The sequence below is a fragment of the Cetorhinus maximus genome, chromosome 6, assembly GCF_964194155.1.
Source record: "Cetorhinus maximus chromosome 6, sCetMax3.hap1.1, whole genome shotgun sequence".
In the NCBI taxonomy this organism is placed as follows: Eukaryota; Metazoa; Chordata; class Chondrichthyes; order Lamniformes; family Cetorhinidae; genus Cetorhinus; species Cetorhinus maximus.
This window is the reverse complement of record NC_135884.1, coordinates 10630007-10651771: the sequence shown is the minus strand read 5'-3', so window position 1 is coordinate 10651771 and position 21765 is coordinate 10630007. Positions and strand designations below refer to the sequence as shown.

At 45.9% G+C, this 21765-nt stretch overlaps 1 protein-coding gene across 1 annotated transcript in view; it reads left to right on the top strand.

Annotated features, from left to right (window-relative positions):
- sema3b (sema domain, immunoglobulin domain (Ig), short basic domain, secreted, (semaphorin) 3B) overlaps positions 1-21374 on the top strand; it is a 146370-nt gene extending 124996 nt beyond the window's left edge. Inside the window, exons 14-17 of the mRNA XM_078543161.1 lie at positions 4781-4938; positions 9432-9487; positions 13812-13951; positions 16589-21374. Of these exons, the coding sequence (XP_078399287.1) occupies positions 4781-4938; positions 9432-9487; positions 13812-13951; positions 16589-17047 (813 nt within the window). The 3' untranslated portion in view covers positions 17048-21374. The remainder of the gene's footprint in view (positions 1-4780; positions 4939-9431; positions 9488-13811; positions 13952-16588) is intronic.
- Positions 21375-21765: the final 391 nt, after the last annotated feature.

Genomic DNA, 21765 nt, shown 5'->3' with positions numbered 1-21765 from the left:
TGTGCGGTACCTTATCGAACGCCTTTTGGAAATCCAAATATATTACATCTACTGGTTCCCCTTTATCTATCCAGCTTGTTACCTCCTCAAAGAATTCTAATCAATTTGTCAGGCGTGATTTCCCCTTCATGAAGCCATGCTGACTCTGCTTGATTAGATTATGTGTTTCTAAATGCTCTGCTATTGCATCCTTTATAATAGACCTCAACATTTTCCCAGTGACAGATGTTAAGCTAACTGGCCTATTGTTACCTGTCTCCCTCCCTTTTTTAATAAGGGTGTTACATTGGCAGTTTTCCAATCCTCCTAGACTTTTCCAGAATCTAAGGATTCTTGGAAGATTACTACCAGGGCATTCACTATCTCAGCAGCTATTTCCTTTAATATCCTTGGATTCAACCCATCAGATCCAGGTAACTATCGGCCTTTAGACTCATTAGTTTCTCTAGTACTTTTTCTCTAGTGACAGTTATTGTATTTATTTCCTTCCCCACTTTTGCCCCATGATTATTATTAGTATTTTTGGATGCTATTAATGTCTTCTATCATGAAGACTGATGCAAAGTATTTATTCAACTCCTCTGCCATTTCCTGGTTCCCCATTATTATTTCCCCAGCCTCATTCTTCAAGGGGCCTATGTTCACTTTGGCCTCTCTCTTCCTTTTTATATATTTAAAGAAGCTCTTACTGTCCATTTTTATATTACTTGCTAGTTTACCCTCAAAGTATATTTTCTCCCTCTTTACTATTTTTTGGTCATCTTCCATTGGTTTTTAAAACTTTCCCAATCCTCTGAGTTATCACTAATCTTTGCCACATTGTATGTTTTTTTTCTTTCAATTTCACACTATCCCTAACTTCCTTGGTTAACCATGGTTGGTTTATGCTTCTTTCTCACTGGGATATATCTTTGTTGTGAGTCATGAACTATTTTCTTAAATGTCTGCCATTGTTCATCAACCAAGCACCTGGAGGGATGTCGAGATACCCCGTTTCCCTCTCACGTTGCCGCTGCAGGAATTTACCCATGGTGATGGGGTGCAGGTCTACATGCATCTCCAGTTTCTGCTGGACCAGGGTCTCCATGGTGGCCTCCATCCTTCCCATGGAGACCTCCATACATGCAAATGTGGGCACCACTTCATCAGAGAGCAGGCATATGCACTGCTCTGTTGAGGGCTTCCAACATATCTACGCAATGTTCCCCCACCCTCAGCTGATTCTCCACGATGAGTTGGAAGGCCGAATCCAGAGGCTTATCATCTGACTTGGACCTCACAGATGCCTCTTCCCCAGCAGTCCTCGGAGTGCCTGGGAGCTCGGCTGAACCTGCCTCCTCCTGCTGTGGACATGTGTCTGTGCGGTGACCATCAGATTGTGAACCCGAGCCTGCTCTAGATCTAGGTCCTACCGAGCTCTGTGCTGGTGGGTAAGTACTGTGGCGGGTCTTCCAGGCTGCTTATTTCCAGCTCTTCAATGGAGGAGCTGTCCTCTTGGCTGGAAATGAGGGTGTGGATGGAGCTGAGGGACTGGCTGGCTGAGGGCAGAGCTCCCTCTGAACCAAAGTAGAGATAATTAGTGCAGAGTCAACAACAGGAGAGAGAGCACTCACAGTTGTGTTGAGAGAGGGATGATGTGGTGGAGGATCCTCACGTGGGTGTTCACCGCTGTCCTCTCCCTCACCACAGGCATCGTCCACGCCCTCACCAGCCAGCGCGATGGCACACTCCTCAACATGAGTGAGGGGCTTAATGTGGGCCACTCCACCCCCCCTCTCCAGGTCTGGGACCTCTCCCTGCTATTGTGAGCCAGCTTCTCTTGCATGAAAACAGATGGAGAGAGTGTGAGCAGGACACATGGTGCACATGGAATGTTTGTGTGGTGAGCGGAGCCATGGACAGGATGAGGACGCGAGCTCCAGAGGGTATGAGCCTGATGGAGATGTGAGGGTGTGTGTGAGAGTTAGTGATGTTGTCCCTCGAGGTGTGAGATCCCTGTGGATGTGTGATGGGTTTGTGAGTGTGTGAGTTGAGAGCGATGAGGTGGTTGACTTACCCTGACGGAACAGATGAGATCATTCATCTTTTTCCTGCACTGGGTGGCTGACCTCCTCTGTGCTCCAGTGGCGCTGACCACTGCTGCCACCACCTCCCAGGCTGGATTGGTGACTCTGGTGGACCTCCTGCGGCCAGAGCGGAGGTGGAGGTCATCGCGGCGGTTTCCGCTGTGTCCAGCAGGTGCCCCAGAGAGGTGTCACTAAATTTGGGGGCTGCCGTCTTCCTGACTTCTGGGCCCATCTGTTGCCCGGAGCAGTCCTGGTCTGAAGACATGTTGTAGGCTGCGCTCTGGTGCGCTTTAAACACGGCGCCCGGAGAGAGGAAGCGCTGAGGTCACAGCGTGGCGGGCAAATCTGAGCCGCCCACCAGCGATCCGGCGTGTTTCCTGTGAACGCGTTATCACTGAGGCGAGACATGCCAGGAAGGGGACAACACGGCGTGAAAACCCGCCATTGCGGCCGGCGGGTAAAACGTCTTTTTTTCACCCCCGCTCCAGCATTTAGTGCAAATCTGGGACGATTCCACCCCTTGGCTTCGGTCTACCCAATATTTAATTGGAGGAGATTTCTTTTCATCCAATAATGGAAGTCAGTCAAACAGCGTAATAACTCAGAAGGGTTGGGAGGTGGTTGTGAGGTTGAGCTGGCATTGTTAATGGACACGTGCAACTGATATCGCAGTTTCTGATGATGTCACCAAGGGGCAGCGTATAGATGAGAATTAGGATGGAACCAACAATCGATCTTTGGCGGACACTCTCATGGTAAAGTATGGGAGCAGAAAGGGAAGCCATTGCAGTTGATTATCCGGCCGTAGCTGCGAGATGATGGTGTAGTATTATTGTTGCTGGACTCGTAATCTAGAGGATCAGACTAACGTCCTGGGCAGATGGGTTCAAGTCCCACCACGACAGCTGGTGGAATTTAAATTCACTGAGTTAAACACCTGGAATTGAGAAGGGCTTCAGTAATGATGACCATGAAATTATCAGAAAAACCCATCTGGTTCTCTAATGTCCTTCAGGGAAGGAAATCTGCCATCCTTACCTGTTCTGGCCTTTACCTGATTCCAGACCCATAGCAATGTGGTTGAATCTTAACTGCTCTCAAGGTTCTTGCCAGCCCATGAAAGAATATATTAAAAAAATAGGAACTGAATTGTCAACATTTATGCTGGATGGTGACAGTGGATCAGAATATGTGAAGATGTGAAGCTAAGTACAGTTTAATGTGCATGATGTTATTGTGGATAAGTTGAGAAGAGAAATTTCAAAATTGAGAATCCAGTACTTGATAGAACAGTGGAGTAAATTCTGGTTTTAGCTGCAAAGCAATCGAGTATGCCCCACATTTATGGGTAACTGCACTGGAAAGATAGTCGGGTCACAGATTCAGTGCAGTTGGATGAGCTCAAATGTTGGGGCCCAGCAATTAGCTCTAACACCCTCTACCGGACAGAAAAAAAGATTAAATAGGTTTTTCCCGCTCTCATCTGACATCCATCAACCCCTGATTTTAAAAAAGTGTGTCTGTTTTTGGGGTGTCAGGGAAGCACAGATGGTGCAGCCTGTTGACATTTACTGTCAAAGGTCACAGCAACCAAATGGCCCAATTGAGCAAGGGGTCGGAGGTCATCCAGGGAAAAAGTTGCAAGGTGCTTACACTTGCTGACAATGGCAAAGGTAGCTGCGGTGCTGGTGGACAAACTTTGAGAGTCTCTTAAGTCCCAGGGAAATGTTAAGAATGTCAGAGCATAGTTTGAACTGTCCATCTGATTCTATGATAGGATAGAGTTGGCGTCTAAAGAATAGCTAATCAGCACCTCTACCTGGATACAAGGCCCATGCGACTCGTGTTGCCATGGGGAAGAATTCAGTGGATTACAGGCTTTCCTAAAATATCACTGAAGGCAGGTTAGTCTCCCAAGGTCTAGGAGAGAGAGAGAGCAGCCTAAAGTCGAAAATCTCTACAGGTCACCGTGCTGGAATGTGGGTGGGAGCTCGTTGAAAAGACCGAATTCATGAGGAATTAAAACAAGGCTGGAAGATTTGCCTAGCTTGTGCGACGGGGAGGGTCTCCAGTAATACTCTCACTGTGGAGGACAGTTCTGTGGATAGAAGATACCAAGTTGAGAAAGGAAAAGAACAGAAGTAAACCCTTGGGAATTGAGAGTCACTTTGGACTGACTTTGAGAGAATAGAATGTCTACTTAAAGGACAGTGTGTGTGTATAACCGTGAAGTCTGGCTTTTTGGTTGTGCTAAAAATAAGGGAGATATTTGGCTCTATGGTGTAAAGTGTAAGTTGCCCACTCAGATAATGCTCAGTCAATAGATTTTTTTAGTTTTTTGTTACCGTAGGAACTTAAAACATGAAATCGTGTCATCCTTTCAGCTAATGAGTGGAAGCTCGAATTTCTTATTAAAAGCTATGGGTCTCTACGAGGATCGTAACCGGCACCCTTGGCGATCGTTCACGTGGCCTGCATGAAATTTTGACATTTTTTTTCCTCTCAGGAGCTGAGTATTTCTGTGGGACAAGGAGCGCGATGGTAACTGATGTTACATTGACTGCGAAGTGATTGCAGGGAAAATCTGATTCTTATTTCCGCTGGTATTTCTTCACAAAAATGTGATGGAAACATCTAACTCATTTGTAGCTGCAGATAAATCATTCCCACTCCTAATCTTTACAGATGTCTGCCTTTGTTTTGTTTTTAAACAGCAACAGCTGTATATTGGCTCAGATACAGCAATCTCCCAGCTGCCTTTACAGCACTGCAGTATCTATGGAAAGGCTTGTGCTGAGTGCTGCCTGGCACGGGATCCCTACTGTGCCTGGGATGGAAACAGCTGCACCCGGTACCTGGCAAACACCAAAAGGTAAACAGAGAGTGGGGGGTGGGGGTTATCTGTTGCCATTACGGGTCATTACATTATCACAAGGCACTGATGAGGGAGGTCATTCACCCCCCATCCTAGCACATTCATCCAGGAAGTACTTATAGCACCTGCATTACAGCGTCCATTTTAAATTATTCCCGGGTATGTTACTTCTGGGAGCTCCTGTGGTGCAGTGGGTAGCCTCCCTGCCTCTGAGCCGGAAGCTCCAGGTTCAAGCCTCACCCCAGGACTTGACGGCCAAGGAAGGTGCATTCACAACATGGTCAAACAGGTTGCGTATCAACCTGCAAATCCTTCCAACACACGGTAAGGGCAGGCAAGATTCCAGGTCAGGCATATGATGGAAAGAAAATTGGAACCTCTGCCATCATTATCCATAGCACCAGACTACAACATGCATCTGCCACAGCAACTGGGGATCCCTGAGAATTGTAACACATCATGACCACCTTACCTCTGAGAGGCGTACCAGAGTCAAAAGCCCTGGAATTCTTCCAGAAACAATTGGACGTTGATCTGGAGCGGTGGAGAAACTGTAGGGTCTTTTTGGATGGGTGAGGTTGTCATCCAACTCTTGCTGTGACAAATTTTTTGACATCGGTCCTACATTTGCCTCTTACCAGTTTGAACCTGTTCTTAATGTGATGTTAAATCCAGAGGGCAGCCTACCCACACATCCTTGCCCCCATCGCAATTGTACCAGCAGCGTTGGGGGCATTGGGCAGCCAGCCCATCAGTGGGCTAATTGAAGCCATGAAGTGGGCAATTAATACCCACTTAAGGGCCTTATCCTTCTGCCACCAGGATTAAACCGGTGGTGAGAAAAGCCCACACCAAGAGACCAGCCCGGCAGGTTTTCCTGCACATGCTGGTGGCGGGTAGTTGGTTGCGGGGTTGGAAGGGGGAGAAGTCACTCTTTGACCACCCCCATCTCCCCCCCCCCAACCAAAGGTGTAACCCTCAACCCCAAGTTCCCAACCCCCAACCGCTTCTCAAAACCCAAGCCCCAACCCCCTTGCTGACCCTCCTTCCTGACCCTCAAAGACTTACAAAGTTCTGCTCCATCACTGAATGCCTTCTAAAGCTTCAAGCGCAGTACCATCTGTGGCCACTGCTCATGGTGGCATTGCTGGTACTTGAGAGCCTTGGATTGCTTGACAGCTCCCCGAGGGGCAGAGATCCCTGCCTCCATCCTATTGACGGCCAATTGGCCATTAAATGACTGTGAGACAACCCAAGTCGGACTCCCCACTCGAATTTTTAGCTGGGGCAGGGGGGCCATGGCAACTCATATAATTCACCCCAGGTTTTTAGTTGAACTGAGACTGGTTACTTCAGTTCTTGGGCCCCAAGCCTCTCTACAGTTTGGCCACTGTTTCTCTTCACATGAGCTTCAAACTCTAATCACACTCTGATGCTTACTCCCCATGCATTTTAATATTCCTCTTTTTCACACAATTAAAAAATAATTAACAGAAGCCAAGTTGGCTTTTTATTGGTAAAACCACATTCCACAATCACATCCCAGGGTTCTGATCCCTTGAATTATTGATCAGCTACCACATAGATTTATTAGCACTCAGATCCGATTCTCCTTGGTACTTCATCAAATAATGGCTGTAAGGCAGTGGCCTCAATACTAATCAGTGCCCTCCACCCCATGGTGAGGGAGGGGCTATAAAATGAAATCCACATAACTTGGCCCCAACTCAGCACGCACGTTGCCATTTTAATAGTGGCAGCTATTGGGGTGTCCAAGTGTCCTGCTGTGCAAGTTGGCTCCCCAGCTAAATGGACCGCAAGGAGCAGGAGTGTTTCCCCGCCCTGTTCCTGGGCTCCTCAAGGCAGCTTCTGCCCTCCTCTAATACCAAAGAATGAACAAAGAACAAAGAAAAGTACAGCACAGGAACAGGCCCTTCGGCCCTCCAAGCCTGCGCCGATCATATTGCCCGTCAACTAAAATATTTTTCACTTCCGGGGTCCGTAACCCTCTATTCCCATCCTATTCATGTATTTGCCAAGCTGCCTCTTAAACACCACTATCATACCTGCTTCCACCACCTCCTCTGGCAGCGAATTCCAGACACTCACTACCCTCTGCGTAAAAACCTTGCCCCGCACATCTCCTCTAAAGTTTTCTCCTCTCACCTTAAATCTATGTCCCCTATGTGACTCTTCCACCCTGGGAAAAAGCTTCTGACTATCTACTCTGTCCATGCCACTCATAATTTTGTAAACTTCTATCAAGTCGCCCCTCAATCTCCGTCGCTCTAGTGAGAACAATCCGAGTTTCTCCAACCTCTCCTCAGAGCTAATAACCTCCAGACCAGGCAGCATCCTGGTAAACCTCCTCTGCACCCTCTCCAACGCCTCCATATCCTTCTGGTAATGTGGCGACCAGAATTGCACGCAATATTCCAAGTGATCTCCATTGTTTCCCGTCACAGCCCCCCTGCCCCTGATTGCCACCTGAAGCGTCCTCGCCAGCGCTGACGTCCACCTCGCGATGGCTGGCGGGGGGGGGGCGGGGGAATAGCAGGCGATCCCAGCTGTAGCTTACTGCCGCAAGCGGACAGGGCTACAAATGGGGCCTTGGTGAAGATCTGCAGGACCTCCATAGCTGTGGCCTCGCAGGATCCCTTGGCTGAGTTCACCCTCCTACCTCCCCATTAATATCATAACCATTGCCCTCAAATGTACAGTATGGCAAAGGATTGGTTCAGTTCCGTCAGTCTTTACTGAGCTTCCAATTCGTCAGTCAATATTGAGGTTCTAACTAACTCCTGAATGTCCCCAGTTGTTCTACATCCTGGCCCAGTCCGATGATACAGCTGGAAGTTACTTCTTGTGGCAACGTATATGTATGAAAGCAAAGCTCCTTCCTGCCCTTGAAACAATGGGTTTTAATAGAAAGTACTCCATCCTCACTCACAAACATAGCTTGTCTTGTCTTGTCTGCCATCCACCCTCATTCCGAGGACTGGCCGCAATATGAACAATCTTTCTCCACTGATTTCCATTCTCTTCTGCCCTCACTGCCTGTCCCAAAGAGAGGCCAGCTCACATTCCGATACTATCCATCCATGCCATTTTAGGCCTTCCTTGTGCACGTTCTCCAGGTGTTTTGCTTTTCATTACCTCTTTTTTCCAAACACTCCTCTCCTGTTCACATCACATAGAACCACAGAAAAGTTACAGCACAGACGGAGGCCATTCAGCCCATCTTGTTCATGCCAGCCCGAGGACACCTGGGTGCCCTTTCTAATCCTACCTTCCTGCACCCGGCCCATAGCCCTGCAGTTTACAGCACTTTAGGTGCAGATCCAGGTAATTTTTAAAAGAGTTTAGAGTTTCTGCCTCTACCACCAACTTGGGCAGTGAATTCCAGACACCCATTTCCCTCTGTGTAAAAAAGTTCTTCCTCATGTCCCCCCTACACCTTCTGCCACTTAGCTTGAATCTATGTCCCCTGGTTGTAGAATTCTCCATCACGTCCAAAATATGTGAGCTTCCTTGATGTCGCTGCCTCACACAAGTCCCTCCTAATACCAGCTTTCTCGAGCATCCTCGTTTGTCCACTCAGCCGTCCGTGCCACACGTAATGTCCGTCTGAGTCCTTTCATTTCAAATGCTCTTATTCGAGCCCCATCACTCTTCTTGATGGCCCAGCTTTCACAGCCGTACATTTCACAGCCATACATTGTCACCAGCCATACAAGGGCTTTCAAAAGACAAATTTTCACTATAACTGAGATGCTGTGGCTACTCTGTACTCTTCTAAGTGAGTTCACAGTGCCATGACCCTTATTAAGTTTAGCCCTCATTTCTTCAGTAGACTCTGCATCTTGCACGATGAGTGACCCAAGATACTGGACCAACATGGCATGAATATGTATTTCGGTGGCATAGTGCAGACAGCAGCAGTAAGGGAATAAATAGGCCCACGAGACTGCACGGAATGAGTTTTTACATCTATCATTCCATTTAAATATCCATAGAATTGATCATGACTATTTGGAAGTCATTTACATAGTTGAAATGTGTCAGTTTGCCTCTGTCAGTAATACAGGTTTGTGTGTTGAGGCCCCATTTCAAGATTTAAGGGCACAGTCCAGGTGCAGTAACTGACCGAGCACTCCATTGTTGCAGCTTTGACCGTTCTGTGACACAATGAGCTGGTGGTAGAGGTGGACATTTTAGATCCCGCTCGTGCTTTCGGAAGAAGAGCAGGAGGTCCCTCCCCCCCCCAGCTGACCTGGCCAGGATTCCTACTTCTACCCTGACCGCCCAATCCGTGTTAATTGGCTACTCACTCAGTTACTGTCTGTGGGACCATGCTGTGTGGAAACTGGCCGCCCCATTTTCCTACATAACAATCGTTGCACTTCAGAAAGTTAATTAATTGTGTGAGGAGCTCTGGGGCATTTCTACAGGACAGGCTAAATCTTTCTAACATTTGTGTGTCTTTCCAGGCGATTTCGACGTCAAGATGTGAGGAACGGAGATCCTAACACTCTGTGTTCGGGAGGTACATTTATATAAATATCCATCTTCTTGTTCCATGTTGGGGTTCAACAGCACCATTTGTTTGGGATTTCTCCCTGGCCAATATTTATCCCTTAATTCACATTGCTAAAACAGATGATCATCTTGCTGTCTGTGGGAGTTTGTTGTGCGCAAATTAGCTGCTGTGCTTCCTTCGTTACACGTGTGTCCCATGGTTATAAAGTGCTTCGGAATGTCCTGAGGTTATGAAAGATGCTATATAAATGCAGGTCTTTCTTTCGTGTACGATCGGCTACAGTTCACTTCTGCTTGTGGTAAGCTGTTTCTTTGGGATGACTGACTTAGTCATAGAGCCATTACAACAGAAAAGAACATAAGAAATAGGAGCAGGAGTAGGCCATTCGACCCCTCAAGCCTGCCCCGCCATTCAATAAGATCATGGCTGATCTGCCCCAGGCCTCAACTCCTCTTTCATGCCAGTTCCTCATAGCCCTGAACTCCCCGATATTTCAAAAACCTATTTACCTCCTCGTTAAATACTTCCAGCGATCTCACCTCCACCACTCTCTGAGGTAGAGAATTCCAGACATTTGCTACCCCCTAATAGAAGAAATTCCTTCGCATCTCTGTTTTAAATGAGTGCCCCCTTATTCTGTAACTATCGGCGGGACTTTCCGCCCCCGCCCTCCACCGCGATCTTCCGGTCCCGCCGCAAATCAGTGGACTCCTGGCTGGGGCACCACCTCACCCCGCGGTCCCCGGCCTACATCCCCTAGTTCGAGATTCCCCCCACTAGTGGAAACGTCTTCTCAACATCTACCCTGTCAAGCCCCCCTCAGAACCTTGTACGTTTCAATAAGATCACCCCTCATTCTTCTAAACTCTAATGAATAAAGGCCTAACCTGTTTAGCCATTCTTGATAAGTCAACCCCTTCATCCCAGGAATGAGCCTAGTGAACCTCTTTTGAACTGTCTCCAATGCCATTATATCCTTTCTTAAATACGGGGACCAAAACTGTACACAGCACTCCAGGTGTGGCCTCATCGAAACCGTGTACAGTTGTAACAAGACTTCCCTATTTTTAAACTCCAACCCCCTAGCAATACAGGCCAAAATCCCATTTGCCTCCTTAATGACTTGCTGCACCTGCCTGCTAACTTTTTGTGTTTCATGCACAAGAACACCCAGATCCCTCTGTGCTGCACTTTTTTGGAGGGTCTCTTCATTTAAATAATAGTCTGCCTTTTGATTCTTCCTACCAAAGTGCATGACCTCACACTTTCCGACATTAAACTCCATCTGCCAAGTTTTTGCCCACTCACTCAACCTGTCTATATCCCCTTGCAGATTCCTTATGTCCTCATCACAACATGCCTTCCCACCTATTTTTATATCATCAGCAAATTTGGATACATTACACTCGGCTTCCTCCTCCATTTCATTAATATAGATAGTAAATAATTAAGGCCCTAGGGCTGATCCTTGTGACACTCCACTAGTTGCGTCTTTCCAACCTGAAAGAGACCCATTAATCCTGACTGTCTGTCTTCTGTGTGTTAACCAATCCTCAGTCCATGCTAATACATTACCCCCAATACCGTGAGCTCCTATGTTGTGCAATAACCTTTTATGTGGCAACTTATCAAATGCCTCCTGGAAATCCAAATACACTACATCTACTGGTTCCCTTTTATCATCTCTGCTTGTTATATCCTTAAAGAACGCTAGCAAATTTGTCAAACATGATTTCCCTTTCGCAAAACCACGTTGACTCTGTTTGATTGTGTTAAGCTTTTCTAAATGTCCTGCTATTTCTTCCTTAATAATGGACTCTAGCATTTTCCCCACGACAGATGTTAGGCTGACTGGCCTATAGTTTCCTGCTTTTTGTCTCCCTCCCTTCTTGTCACATTAGTGGTTTTCCAATCCGCTGGGTCCCTCCCGGAATCCAGTGAGTTCTGGGATATTTCGACCAATGCCTCCACTATCTCTGCAGCCACTTCCTTTAAAACCCTTGGATGCAGACCATCAGGTCCCGGCAACTTGTCTGTCTTTAGTCCCATTAGTTTGTCAAATACTTTGTCCCTCGTGATAGAGGCTGTTACAAGATCTTTCCTCTCATTAGCTCCTTGCTTATCTGATATCTTTGGGGTGTCTATAGTGTCCTCCACCATGAAGGCCGATGCAAAATATTGGTTTAAATTATCTGCCATTTCCCTGTTCCCCGTTATCAATTCTCCAGTTGCTTCCTCCAAGGGTCCCAAGCTCACTTTAGCCACTCCCTTTCTTTTTATATACCCGTAAAAGTTCTAGCTGTTTGTTTTTATATTTCTTGCCAATTTACTTTCATAATCAATTTTCTCCCTCTTTATTAGATTTTTAGTCATCCGCTGCTGGTTCCTAAAAATTTCCCAATCCTCTGGCCTACCATTACTTTTCGCCACTTAGACTGCCTTAGTTTTTGATTGGACACTCTCCTCGACCACCTTCATTAACCACGGGTGGTTCATCCTTCTCATCGAGTCCTTTTTGACTGGGATAAATTTTTGTTGATCCTTGTGAAATATCTGCTTAAATGTCTGTCACTGCTCACCCACTGACCTTCCCCTTAGTCTATTTTCCCAGCCCACTTTAGACAACTCTTTCTTCCTACCTCTGTAACTGCCCTTATTTAAGTTGAGGGCACTGGTTTGAGACCCGAGTTGCTCACCCTCAAACTGAATTTGAAATTCTACCATGTTGTGATCGCTACCCCCTAGACGATCCTTAACCATGCTATCTCTCATTAATCCCACCTCATTATACATTACTAGATGGAAAATAGAAGGAGGCCATTCAGCCCATTGTGACTGAAGGTGAAGTCCCTATGGCCAATGTCCAAACTAATAACCATTTGGTTGTTTGGAACAATTCAAATTCCTTTTCAATTGAATTTTCTTCCAAAGACTCGGACTGAGATGGAGTTTGACAGACAACCCAATGCCTCGTTTTAAGCATGTAATTTTAACCAAACTCACTAGGCAGAAAACCCTGGGATCGGGTGCAATGTCAGTTTTACGCCCTGCCCAACATTGGCTTTTATGAACTTCAGTGATGAATAAAATCATGTGGAGTGTGAGCCCGTCATTGCTCCCATCAGTTTCCCAACGGTGAGTTAGGTTAAATTGTGAAGGCTGGCAGGGAAATCACAGTCCAGTGCTCGCTTGACATCCACATATTTGAGCTTTCCAACAAGAGTCAATGACTAGTGAGTGGGACCAGGAACACTGGCTGCTTCCTGCTCCCCACCCAAGAAGTGAGGTTTGGATGAGCCCTTTTATAGCCAATCATGCGGTTTACTCCATTGACTGCAGCTTTTCTCTTATCAAGCCTGTGTAATGTACAGGTTAGGTCAGTAAACTGAGTCTTGGTGATAGTGCTCCAGAGCATTTTTCACCAAATGGTTGCCTTTGCCACTGCTCATGCTGCATCAGGGGCATTAGACTGAGTAGAAAGGCAGCTTTAACTGAGTCATATGGGATCTAACTCCTGGGCTTTATAAACAGAGGGATAGAGTACAAAAGCCAGGAAGTTCTTTTAAACTTTTATAAAACTCTAGTTTGCTCCCAGCTGGAGTATTGCGCCTAATTTTAGGCATCGCACTTTACGAAGGTAAAAGCAAAATACTGTGGATGCTGGAAACCTGAAATAAAAACGGAAAATGCTGGAAAAACTCAGCAGGTCCGAGGAGAGAGAAGCAGAGTTAACGTCTCGAGTCCGTGTGACCCTTCTTCAGAGCTCTGAGTCATACGGACTCGAAACGTAAACACTTTAACAAAGGACTTGAAGGTTTTGGACAGGGTAACAGGAGAGATTCCCTGCAATGGTTCCATGAGCAGGGAAGGCTGAGAGGAGACTTGATAGAGCTGTTTAAAATCATGAAGGTTTGTGAAGAGTGACTAAAAAGGATCTGTTTCCAGCATCTGGAGGGCTGAGAGCCACGGGGCACAAATTTAGGGCGACTGGCAAAGGAACCAGAGGCGACACGAGAAAAGGCTTGTTCGTGCAGCAAGTGGTTTGGATTTGGAAGCCACTGCCCAGTAGGGTGGTGGAAAAAGAATCAAGACTAGCTTTCAAAGGGAATTGGGAAAATGCTTGGAAGAAATATTGTAGGGATTTGTAGAAATAGCGGGGGAGTGAGACTAACGAGCTTGCTCTCTGTAAGTGCTGGTGTATAATAGATGGGCCGAATGGCCTTCTATTGTGCTATACTATTCAATGGTCCTGTAATTCCGGGTGGCAAAACCCAATCAGATCCCATTGTGTTGCTGCTTTAACCCCAGACCCTTGATTTCTTTTTTATAGATCGTCATCGGCACAGGGTAACCGAAAAGAAGCTGTACGGGGTGGAGGGCAGCAGTACGTTTCTGGAGTGCATCCCCAAATCCCTGCAAGCACAGGTCACCTGGACGTTCCAGAAGCGCTCAGGAGGCCCAAGAGACGAGGTACACACAATTCCTGAGGTTTTAATTGGGATCGGTGAATGGGGAAACACCCTTCAAGTTCATAAGCAAAAGCCAACTATCCCACCCAGCATTCCAACACGTTGATCAGAATTTTGACCTGTTTGTTGCTTCGCTCCCTTTGCCGTGTGTGTGTTTCTCTACACTCCTAGACATTAAAACACACCCTCCTTTAAAGAACCAATAACAATGCAATCCAGCAGAATTTCAAACATTTCCAGGCCCTTTGCAGTTCCAACTGTGGCTCAGTTGGTGGCGCCCTTGCCTCTGAGTTAGCGGGTTCTGGGTTCCACTCCAGGACTTAGGTGCAAAAGTCTAGGCTGACAGTCCAGTGCTGCACTGTGGGAGTGCTGCACTGCTGGAGGTGGTGTCTTTTGGGTGAGACGCTAAACTAAGGCCCTCTCAGTCGGATGTAAAGGATCCATGGTATTATTCCAGGTAAGATCGCCGGTATTCTGGACAGTGTTTATCCCTCAATCAGCATCACAAGAACAGATTGTCTGGTCCTTATAACATTGTTGTGGGAGTTTGCTGAGCAATAATTGGCAGCCATATTTTCTACATGGCAACAATGACCACATTTCAAAAGCTACCTCATTGGCTGCAAAGCGCTTCAAGACACCCGGTGGTGAAAGTTGCTATATGAATGCTGTGGATTTTCTGCACAGTCCCAAGCCATTTGACCTTCGAGCTGTTAATCTAAAAATTCCTCGTGTTTCTTTCTGTCTCACTTAAGTCCCTAGTGCTGTGTGTTTGCTGCCTTTCCATTCTTCCGTCTCTTTTTTCCCGTCGAATCTTCTCGAGAGATTTTTCACTTTTCCTCGTTCTTGCTCTCCGTTTCATTTTATCTCTCTTTCTGTAATTTTCTTTTTCACTCTCTCTTTCAATCACCATCTTTATCTGTCTCTCTGCTTATTTTACTTTCTCTCTATTTTCCTTTAAATCTCTCTCACCCATTCTATCCCTCCATTTTTTCTTTATCTCTACCTTTTTTCTCATTGCTTCTCTTTGTGTCTTCCCGTCTTTGGCAGTGACTCTCCCTTGTCCTTATATTCCTTTCTTCTCTCTTTCACTTTGCTTTCCCTCTTCCCAGTGCCCTTTTCTTTGCTAATTTGGATCACTTCTGTTAATAATACAAATATTCAGACAACTACAGTAAAAAGAACCCAAAGCCAGATGGTAAGGCATGAAACTAGCTGACTCTTTTCTTGAAAATAGGTTTCTTTACAGAATGCAGCATTATGTATGTCTGCTGCCTGTCTAACCACACCAAAGTCTCAGCAGTCTCTCCTTGCAAGTGCTCTGGGTACTTAATTAACCAATGCCCTCTCAATTCACCTTAACAATATAATTAAAACACTGTTACCAACTGCAAAGTTTGGATTGGTATCTCAATTTAAAAGTCTCTTTTGCTCTTAAATCTTTCTACCATTACCCACTGTTAGTGGGTAGGTGATTGCTGTCTACCACCATGAATTTAAAATAAATAATTGTTTGGAAATCTAGTTTTAACCAGTAGGCAGTGTTAGTCATTGGGTTAGGAAAGGAGGTTCTGTTGTTCTGGCACCATCTGCTTAGCAGTCACTCCGGTTTCTCTTAGATTTGATTCCCACTCATTTTATATTCTGATTTCATTTAATTGTAGTGCATAGAATAATGCAGCACAGAAGGAGGCCATTCAGCCTGTTGTGCCTGTGCTAGCCCCCTGCGGGAGCAATACGCCTAGAGCCACCACCCCTCCCAATGAATCCACTCAGCCCTTGCTCTTTCCCCATAACCCTGCAAATTTTTCCTTTTCAAGTATTTATCCAATGCCCTTTTGATTTTACTATTGAATCCACCAGCTTTTGAGACAGTGCATTCTAGATCATTATCACTCATTGTGTAAAGATTCCCCTCATTACCCTCCCACCTTTTTTGCCTTCAATTATCTTCAATTAGTTGCCTGATTACTGATCTTCCTGCTCATTGAATCGGTTCCTCTCTCTCTATTCTTATCAAACCTCCTCATAATTTTGACCACCTCTATTAAACCTCCCCTTTAACTGTCTCTGCTCAAAGGAGGACAAGTGCAGCTTCCCTAGTCTCTCCACATTGCTGAAGTTCCACATCTCTAGAATCGTTCTGGTAAATCTCCCCTGTGACCCTTTCTAGGGCCTTGACCCCTGCAGCATTGTAGTGCGATAGCCAGGATTGGGCACCAATCTCCAGCTGAGATGACCTCCCCTTATTAGTGCAAACAGATTTCTCATAGTCTTCTTCAACATTTTGGTCGCTAATAGTCGCGTTTATCCAGGAAAGTTTTTGACTTTGTCCATATGGGACACTGGTTCCCACTGAAGCAAAAAAGGTAAACTTAGTTATATGAAAACAGTTAGTTATGTGTACCTACCATGTGTACCACATGGACTGCAGCGGTCTGAGGAGGCAGCTCATCACCACCTTCTCAAGGGCAATTAGGGATGGGCAATAAATGCTGGCCCAGCCACATCCTATGAGTGAATTAAAAAAATAAACTCAAGACAGTTGATAAGAAATTTGCGATTGCAATCTTCTTTGCTTCAGTTTTGTTTGGAGAAAATATTTCCCTGTTCACGTTGGGTATTTCATTACTTGCAGGTTCGGTTAGATGACCACATCATCAAGACCGACCGAGGCTTGTTGCTGAGGAGCATTCAACGCAAGAATGCCGGCACCTACTTCTGCCATTCCATGGAGCTCGACTTCACCCAGACCCTCATGCACATCTCGCTGGAGGTGATCCGGCTGGAGCAGGCCGACGAGCTCCTCCGCAAGGACCCCGCTGCGGGCCGCAGCTCATCCTCCGCCTTCCCCAACCAGAAGGTCTGGTACCAGGACTTCCTGCAGCTGGTCGACCACCCCAGCCTGAAGACGGTGGACGAGATCTGCGAGCAGGTGTGGAGGCGGAGGACCAAGCAGCCCAAGCAGAAGCGCACCTCGGCCCGTCACCTGCAGACCAAGTGGAAGCACCTGCAGGAGGTGAGGAAGGGGCGGAACCGGCGAACGCACAACCTGCCACGTGCCGAACGGGCTCCCCGCAGCGCTGTTGTGCAGTGATTTTTGAGGAAAGGAGAACCATTGATGGAACAATCCTGGGAGTGATGGCAAGGACTGAAGTGATGCCCAGTGGGTGTGTCTTGCACCAACCTTCTCTGCACAACGTTTACATGAACCACTGAGTGAAAGGACACTTCTCTCACTATTGAAACCACTATGACACTAACATCCATCACTTTATGTTCTAGTGTGTTAGGAATTACTTCTCATATTTAAGGCTGTGGATAGCAATAATAAGTACTAGGGCTTATTAGGATTGCCAGCAATCTCTTAGGTCTTGGGGAGGCTTGTTCTGTCCCTTTGGGTTTCATGATAGATGCATCTCATGCCTTGGGAGAGCCTTCCCCCTTTTTCCAACTCTGTCAAGAACTTTGCCTGAAGAAGGGATGAGACCTTGCTGGCTGGCCAAGAGTTTTTAACCCTTTGTGGCTCACGTAATCCAAATACCGCCAACTTTTCAAAGTGCAAGGTGGCATCGTCAATGGGCAAATTGATAAAACATCCATGTAACGGAAGCCCAAATACTCTTCATTCTGTGCCCTTGGACAAACTGGCACCTTGTCAATGTGTTACTGTGCTTGGCATCACTGCCTCAGAGTTAACCCAGCTGAGTTACACTCCAAATAGTAGATAGAACAACCCACAAATTGTTTAGCTTTGGATATGTATGGGCTGAAAAGGGTTAATTGAAGATTTGGAGTTTTCCTGAAGAAAGCGATGCTCTAGTGAAACTTTCTCTTTTCTTTTGATTCGACCCTTTAGTAAGGTGTTGGTGCCTATGGGACTTGCTGCTACACTTCATGCCTGTTAATTGATAAAGCAGGCACCGCATTGTACAATAACAAAGTTTGCTCATTCACATTTCATCACTCCATGCTCTGGACATTAGAGAAGCCTGGGTCTCAAATCATTCTACTCCTGATGAATGTACGACACAGTAATAGTCAAGAATTACCACGCACATGCAAAAAGGAACTTCAGAGAAAGTGCCTTGAAAAGTACTCAAGCCTGGCCTAGAGATTAACAAGCGAATGAACGTTGATGAATCTGCTTCTTTGAACATAAACTCAACAGCGGTGACTTTGTGAAAGGAAGATGGGAGACTTTGGGAAGGGTTAGTCAAAGACATCATAAACAAGCAGTAGTTTTCCAACTTCTCCCCTATATAAATCAGATTATGTCTCATCGGTGCTTCGAGAGGGGAAGATGATGATGGGGGCGGAGAGGGAGAGGTTGTGTGGTCTAATTAGATAGGTAACTAGCACAGAATGCAAGACAAAGGACAAATTGGTCATCACAAACAAGATCAACAAGTCAAAGGTTACTTATATATAATCACCGCACTGAGTCCAAAATTTCAGCCTATGCTGAGACAAATTGCAACCAATGCCTTACGATCTTTCTATTGGGGGTTATATATTGAATGTCAAGGGGAAGTGATGAGTACTGTATTATTTGTGAGGTACAATTTGTGTTACGCGATGAGGTACTAAACTGTCACTCTTTATAATTACATGTTTCCAATAAACTGTTTTGATCATTAAAGTGTAGATTTAAGGCAAGTTATGTGTGCATGGCAATTGGCTAATGTGGGACTAACTTGTGCAGAGTTGGAACTTCTGCATTGGTACTAATAATTAACTGAAACAAGAGACATTCTGCTGAGAAGCATGGCTAAAATCCACGCTGAGAGCAGCCAGCTACTTGGTGCCCACTTGCTAACTCAAAGAAAAGGGGATTGATGTGAATTGCCAAGAATGGGATGGGAGTGGGGGACGTAGGCCAATATAGCAAGGGAGGGAGGTAGGTGGGTGAGACAAAGCTCAGATACAAAATGCTGCATTCTCAGTAAGCTGATGTGAGCGGTGGGGTGGCTGGGGTGCGGGAAGAGGGATGAGGTAAAGGGGCGCAATTTTGTTTTTGCTTTTCAAAAAGTGACAGCAAAAAGGACAGCCAGCCAAAACTGAAACTTGAGAGAATAGGGGTAACCAAGACTCTTACAAAAATAGTCATGGTGACAGGTACTGCACAAGGTGAATAGTGAGGAGCTGGTCAGGTTGAAAATCAAAACAAACAGGGTTTTTGGTTATGAACATACAAACTAGGAGCACAAGTAGGCAACTCTGCCCCTCAAGCAGAGGGTATTTAGCCTCTCATCCCCTTTATTTCTACCTCTCACTTGTGTCTCTGTGTCTGACTGAATACCTCTCTCTCATCTGTCTATATTTCTCTCTATCTCTTCCCCTTTCTGTCTCTCGCTCTCTTGGGGGAATGGGAAGGAGTTTGGCGTTCTGATCTTGGAAGTGAATGGGGAAGAAGGAGGTAGTTTGGTCCAGCAGATTTCTTTGTGTGTCTTTCAGTCTTTATCTTTTTCTCTCTCTTTCTCTTGTCTCTCTCTCTCTGTGTAGCTATGTTTATCTCTCTCTGTGCACTACTTTAAGTCTCGAGTAGAACTAGGGGCACAGAATAAAACCAGTTAAATGCTGCCATGGGGGATCTTTAGGAACTATCTGGATGGATGAACTAAGATGGGCTAAATGGCGTTACTCATCATTAATTATCTTGTGATATGAATTGTGCGTTTAGATCCAAAATGTACTTGGCTGAGAAACTGGTAGAATGTATTATTCTCACAAAATTAGTGATAGTAATTATTTCTGGTTATTTTGCAGTCAAAGGGATAATTACTGTTAGGGACCGCGCTGAAAAAGATTTTAAAATGTACTGAAGACACAGGGACACCGTGCCACAGCCCTATTTGTAGTGAAGTCTTGGCTGTTCTTATTAAGAATGTGTTTTGGATTTTGTTACCAATTACGAGGAAGTTATTCCCTTTGGGCTAATTAGACACTGTGCTAACGTTCCAACAAATCATTACGGCTTGGGATCTTTCACCTCTGTCAGAGTTGGAATTGACCAAGACCTGAGTATTTAGCACTGAAGAAGAAGCTTAATAAGGAGGTTTTGGAGAAGCTTGTAGGGGCAATTGGAGCATTAGCTGGCTTGTGGGGTTGGGGAGTTATGGGGGCCAAGACTGCTGTTCCCGTCAGTATGGAGCAGAGGGAGTCGGGTGAAGAAGGTGCTGGAATGAGAGGACCAAAGAGGCATTGGATGGGATACAGGAGTTGATGTCGAAGACCACAGAAGTGATTGAGGATGGGGGTGGTAGGCCAGGAGGACTTGGTGAGTGACAGGATGAAGGCGGAAGAGCTTTAGACGGGGTGGAGTTTGTGTTGTGGAAGTCGGAAAGCCAGTGAAGAGTGCTGGTGGAGAAGACAATCCGACCGTAGCAGAAAAGTGGATAAGAGTTTCCGTGGGGGTGGATGGGTGTGGGGCCGGTGGTGTGAGCTGGGGACACAGATCAGTGATGATGAGGAAGTGGAAATAAGCAATCTCAGTGTTGGGCAGGATGTGGAGTTTGAAGCAGAGCTTAGGATCAAACAGAGCACTGAAGTTCAAACTAAGTGACCAGTGGATCAGATATTTGGAAGGAAACGTGGTTCCAGACTCTCAATCTTCACTTAGGACCAGAATTTTAGCCAACTGGATTGAGCACTTCTCTTACCCATTGCACTATTAAATCCCCATTGGAGAGAGAGAACCTTTTTCTATTGTCTAGATTGTATTTGAACCTGAGTGTTGGAGGACAATGTTCGTGGACACGGTGACATCTGTCATTCTGCCCGGCCTACATTTTAAGCTTGAGTCTCACACTTGAAACAATAGCATTATAGCTCCTGTCTAGCTGCCTAGCCTTAATCTTCTGCCTGGGCTTTATCTAGAGGTCTGAATAGGGACACTACAGCACTCTAAACTACCGAGTCACCCGATCTCCCCAGATGCTGTGTGCAACCAGATAAAAGCGATGGACTGGTAAAGACCATCAGGGTCTTGAGCCCCACACAGACCTGATGCTTCTGCATTATGATTCACATAAACCACCCACCAACAGCCATATGATCCTCTAGAAGAAGCAGAAAAGGCTGGCTCCAAAACATTCGATTCCAATTTTGGGTGGGGGAGGGTGAATATCTGAAAAATTACATCTTTCCCCATTTTGAGCAATCCAAACTAGTCCAGCATATTGTCCATGATTTATATTACATAGTATTCCCCCGATCTCTGGGATGCTGTGATCTCTGTCCCAGGCAGGAACGGGTCCAGCTCTCTTTTTGGACGTAGGCAGTGAATCAGCATTCAGCACACAAGCCAGTAACTTGCTCCAGATGTCTGCCTTCCTCTGGGAAAAGACAGAGTACCCTGACGTCTAAACCTAGTTCTGCCCGTGTGTAGTTTAAATGTTTGGCCCCTGCTCCCGCCTAGTCTATCTCATATGTGGACATTCTAGTCCATTCGTTATTTCAAACATTTGATTAGATTCCCTCAGTCTGTGCATCCTGAAAGTAAAAGTGCCTAACTGTTACTAGTAATAGCTGATCTGGGTAACAAAGGACCTTTATTTTTATGGCCGTCCCTTTGAACCTATTCCAAAGCCTCTGCATCACTAACCATTTGAGGTGACTTAAACCGGACGCGTGTTCTGAGTGAGGTCTAACCAAAGCCTGATGCATGCCAAAAGGCATGGTTTGTTTTCCACTAAAACACCTTGCCGATGCAACCTAATACCCTGCTTGTTTTCACTATCGCTTCACGGCACTGCTCGTGAATCTTAAGGGAAGCGTGTGCTATCACGCCAACACCTCTTTCTTTTGCCAACA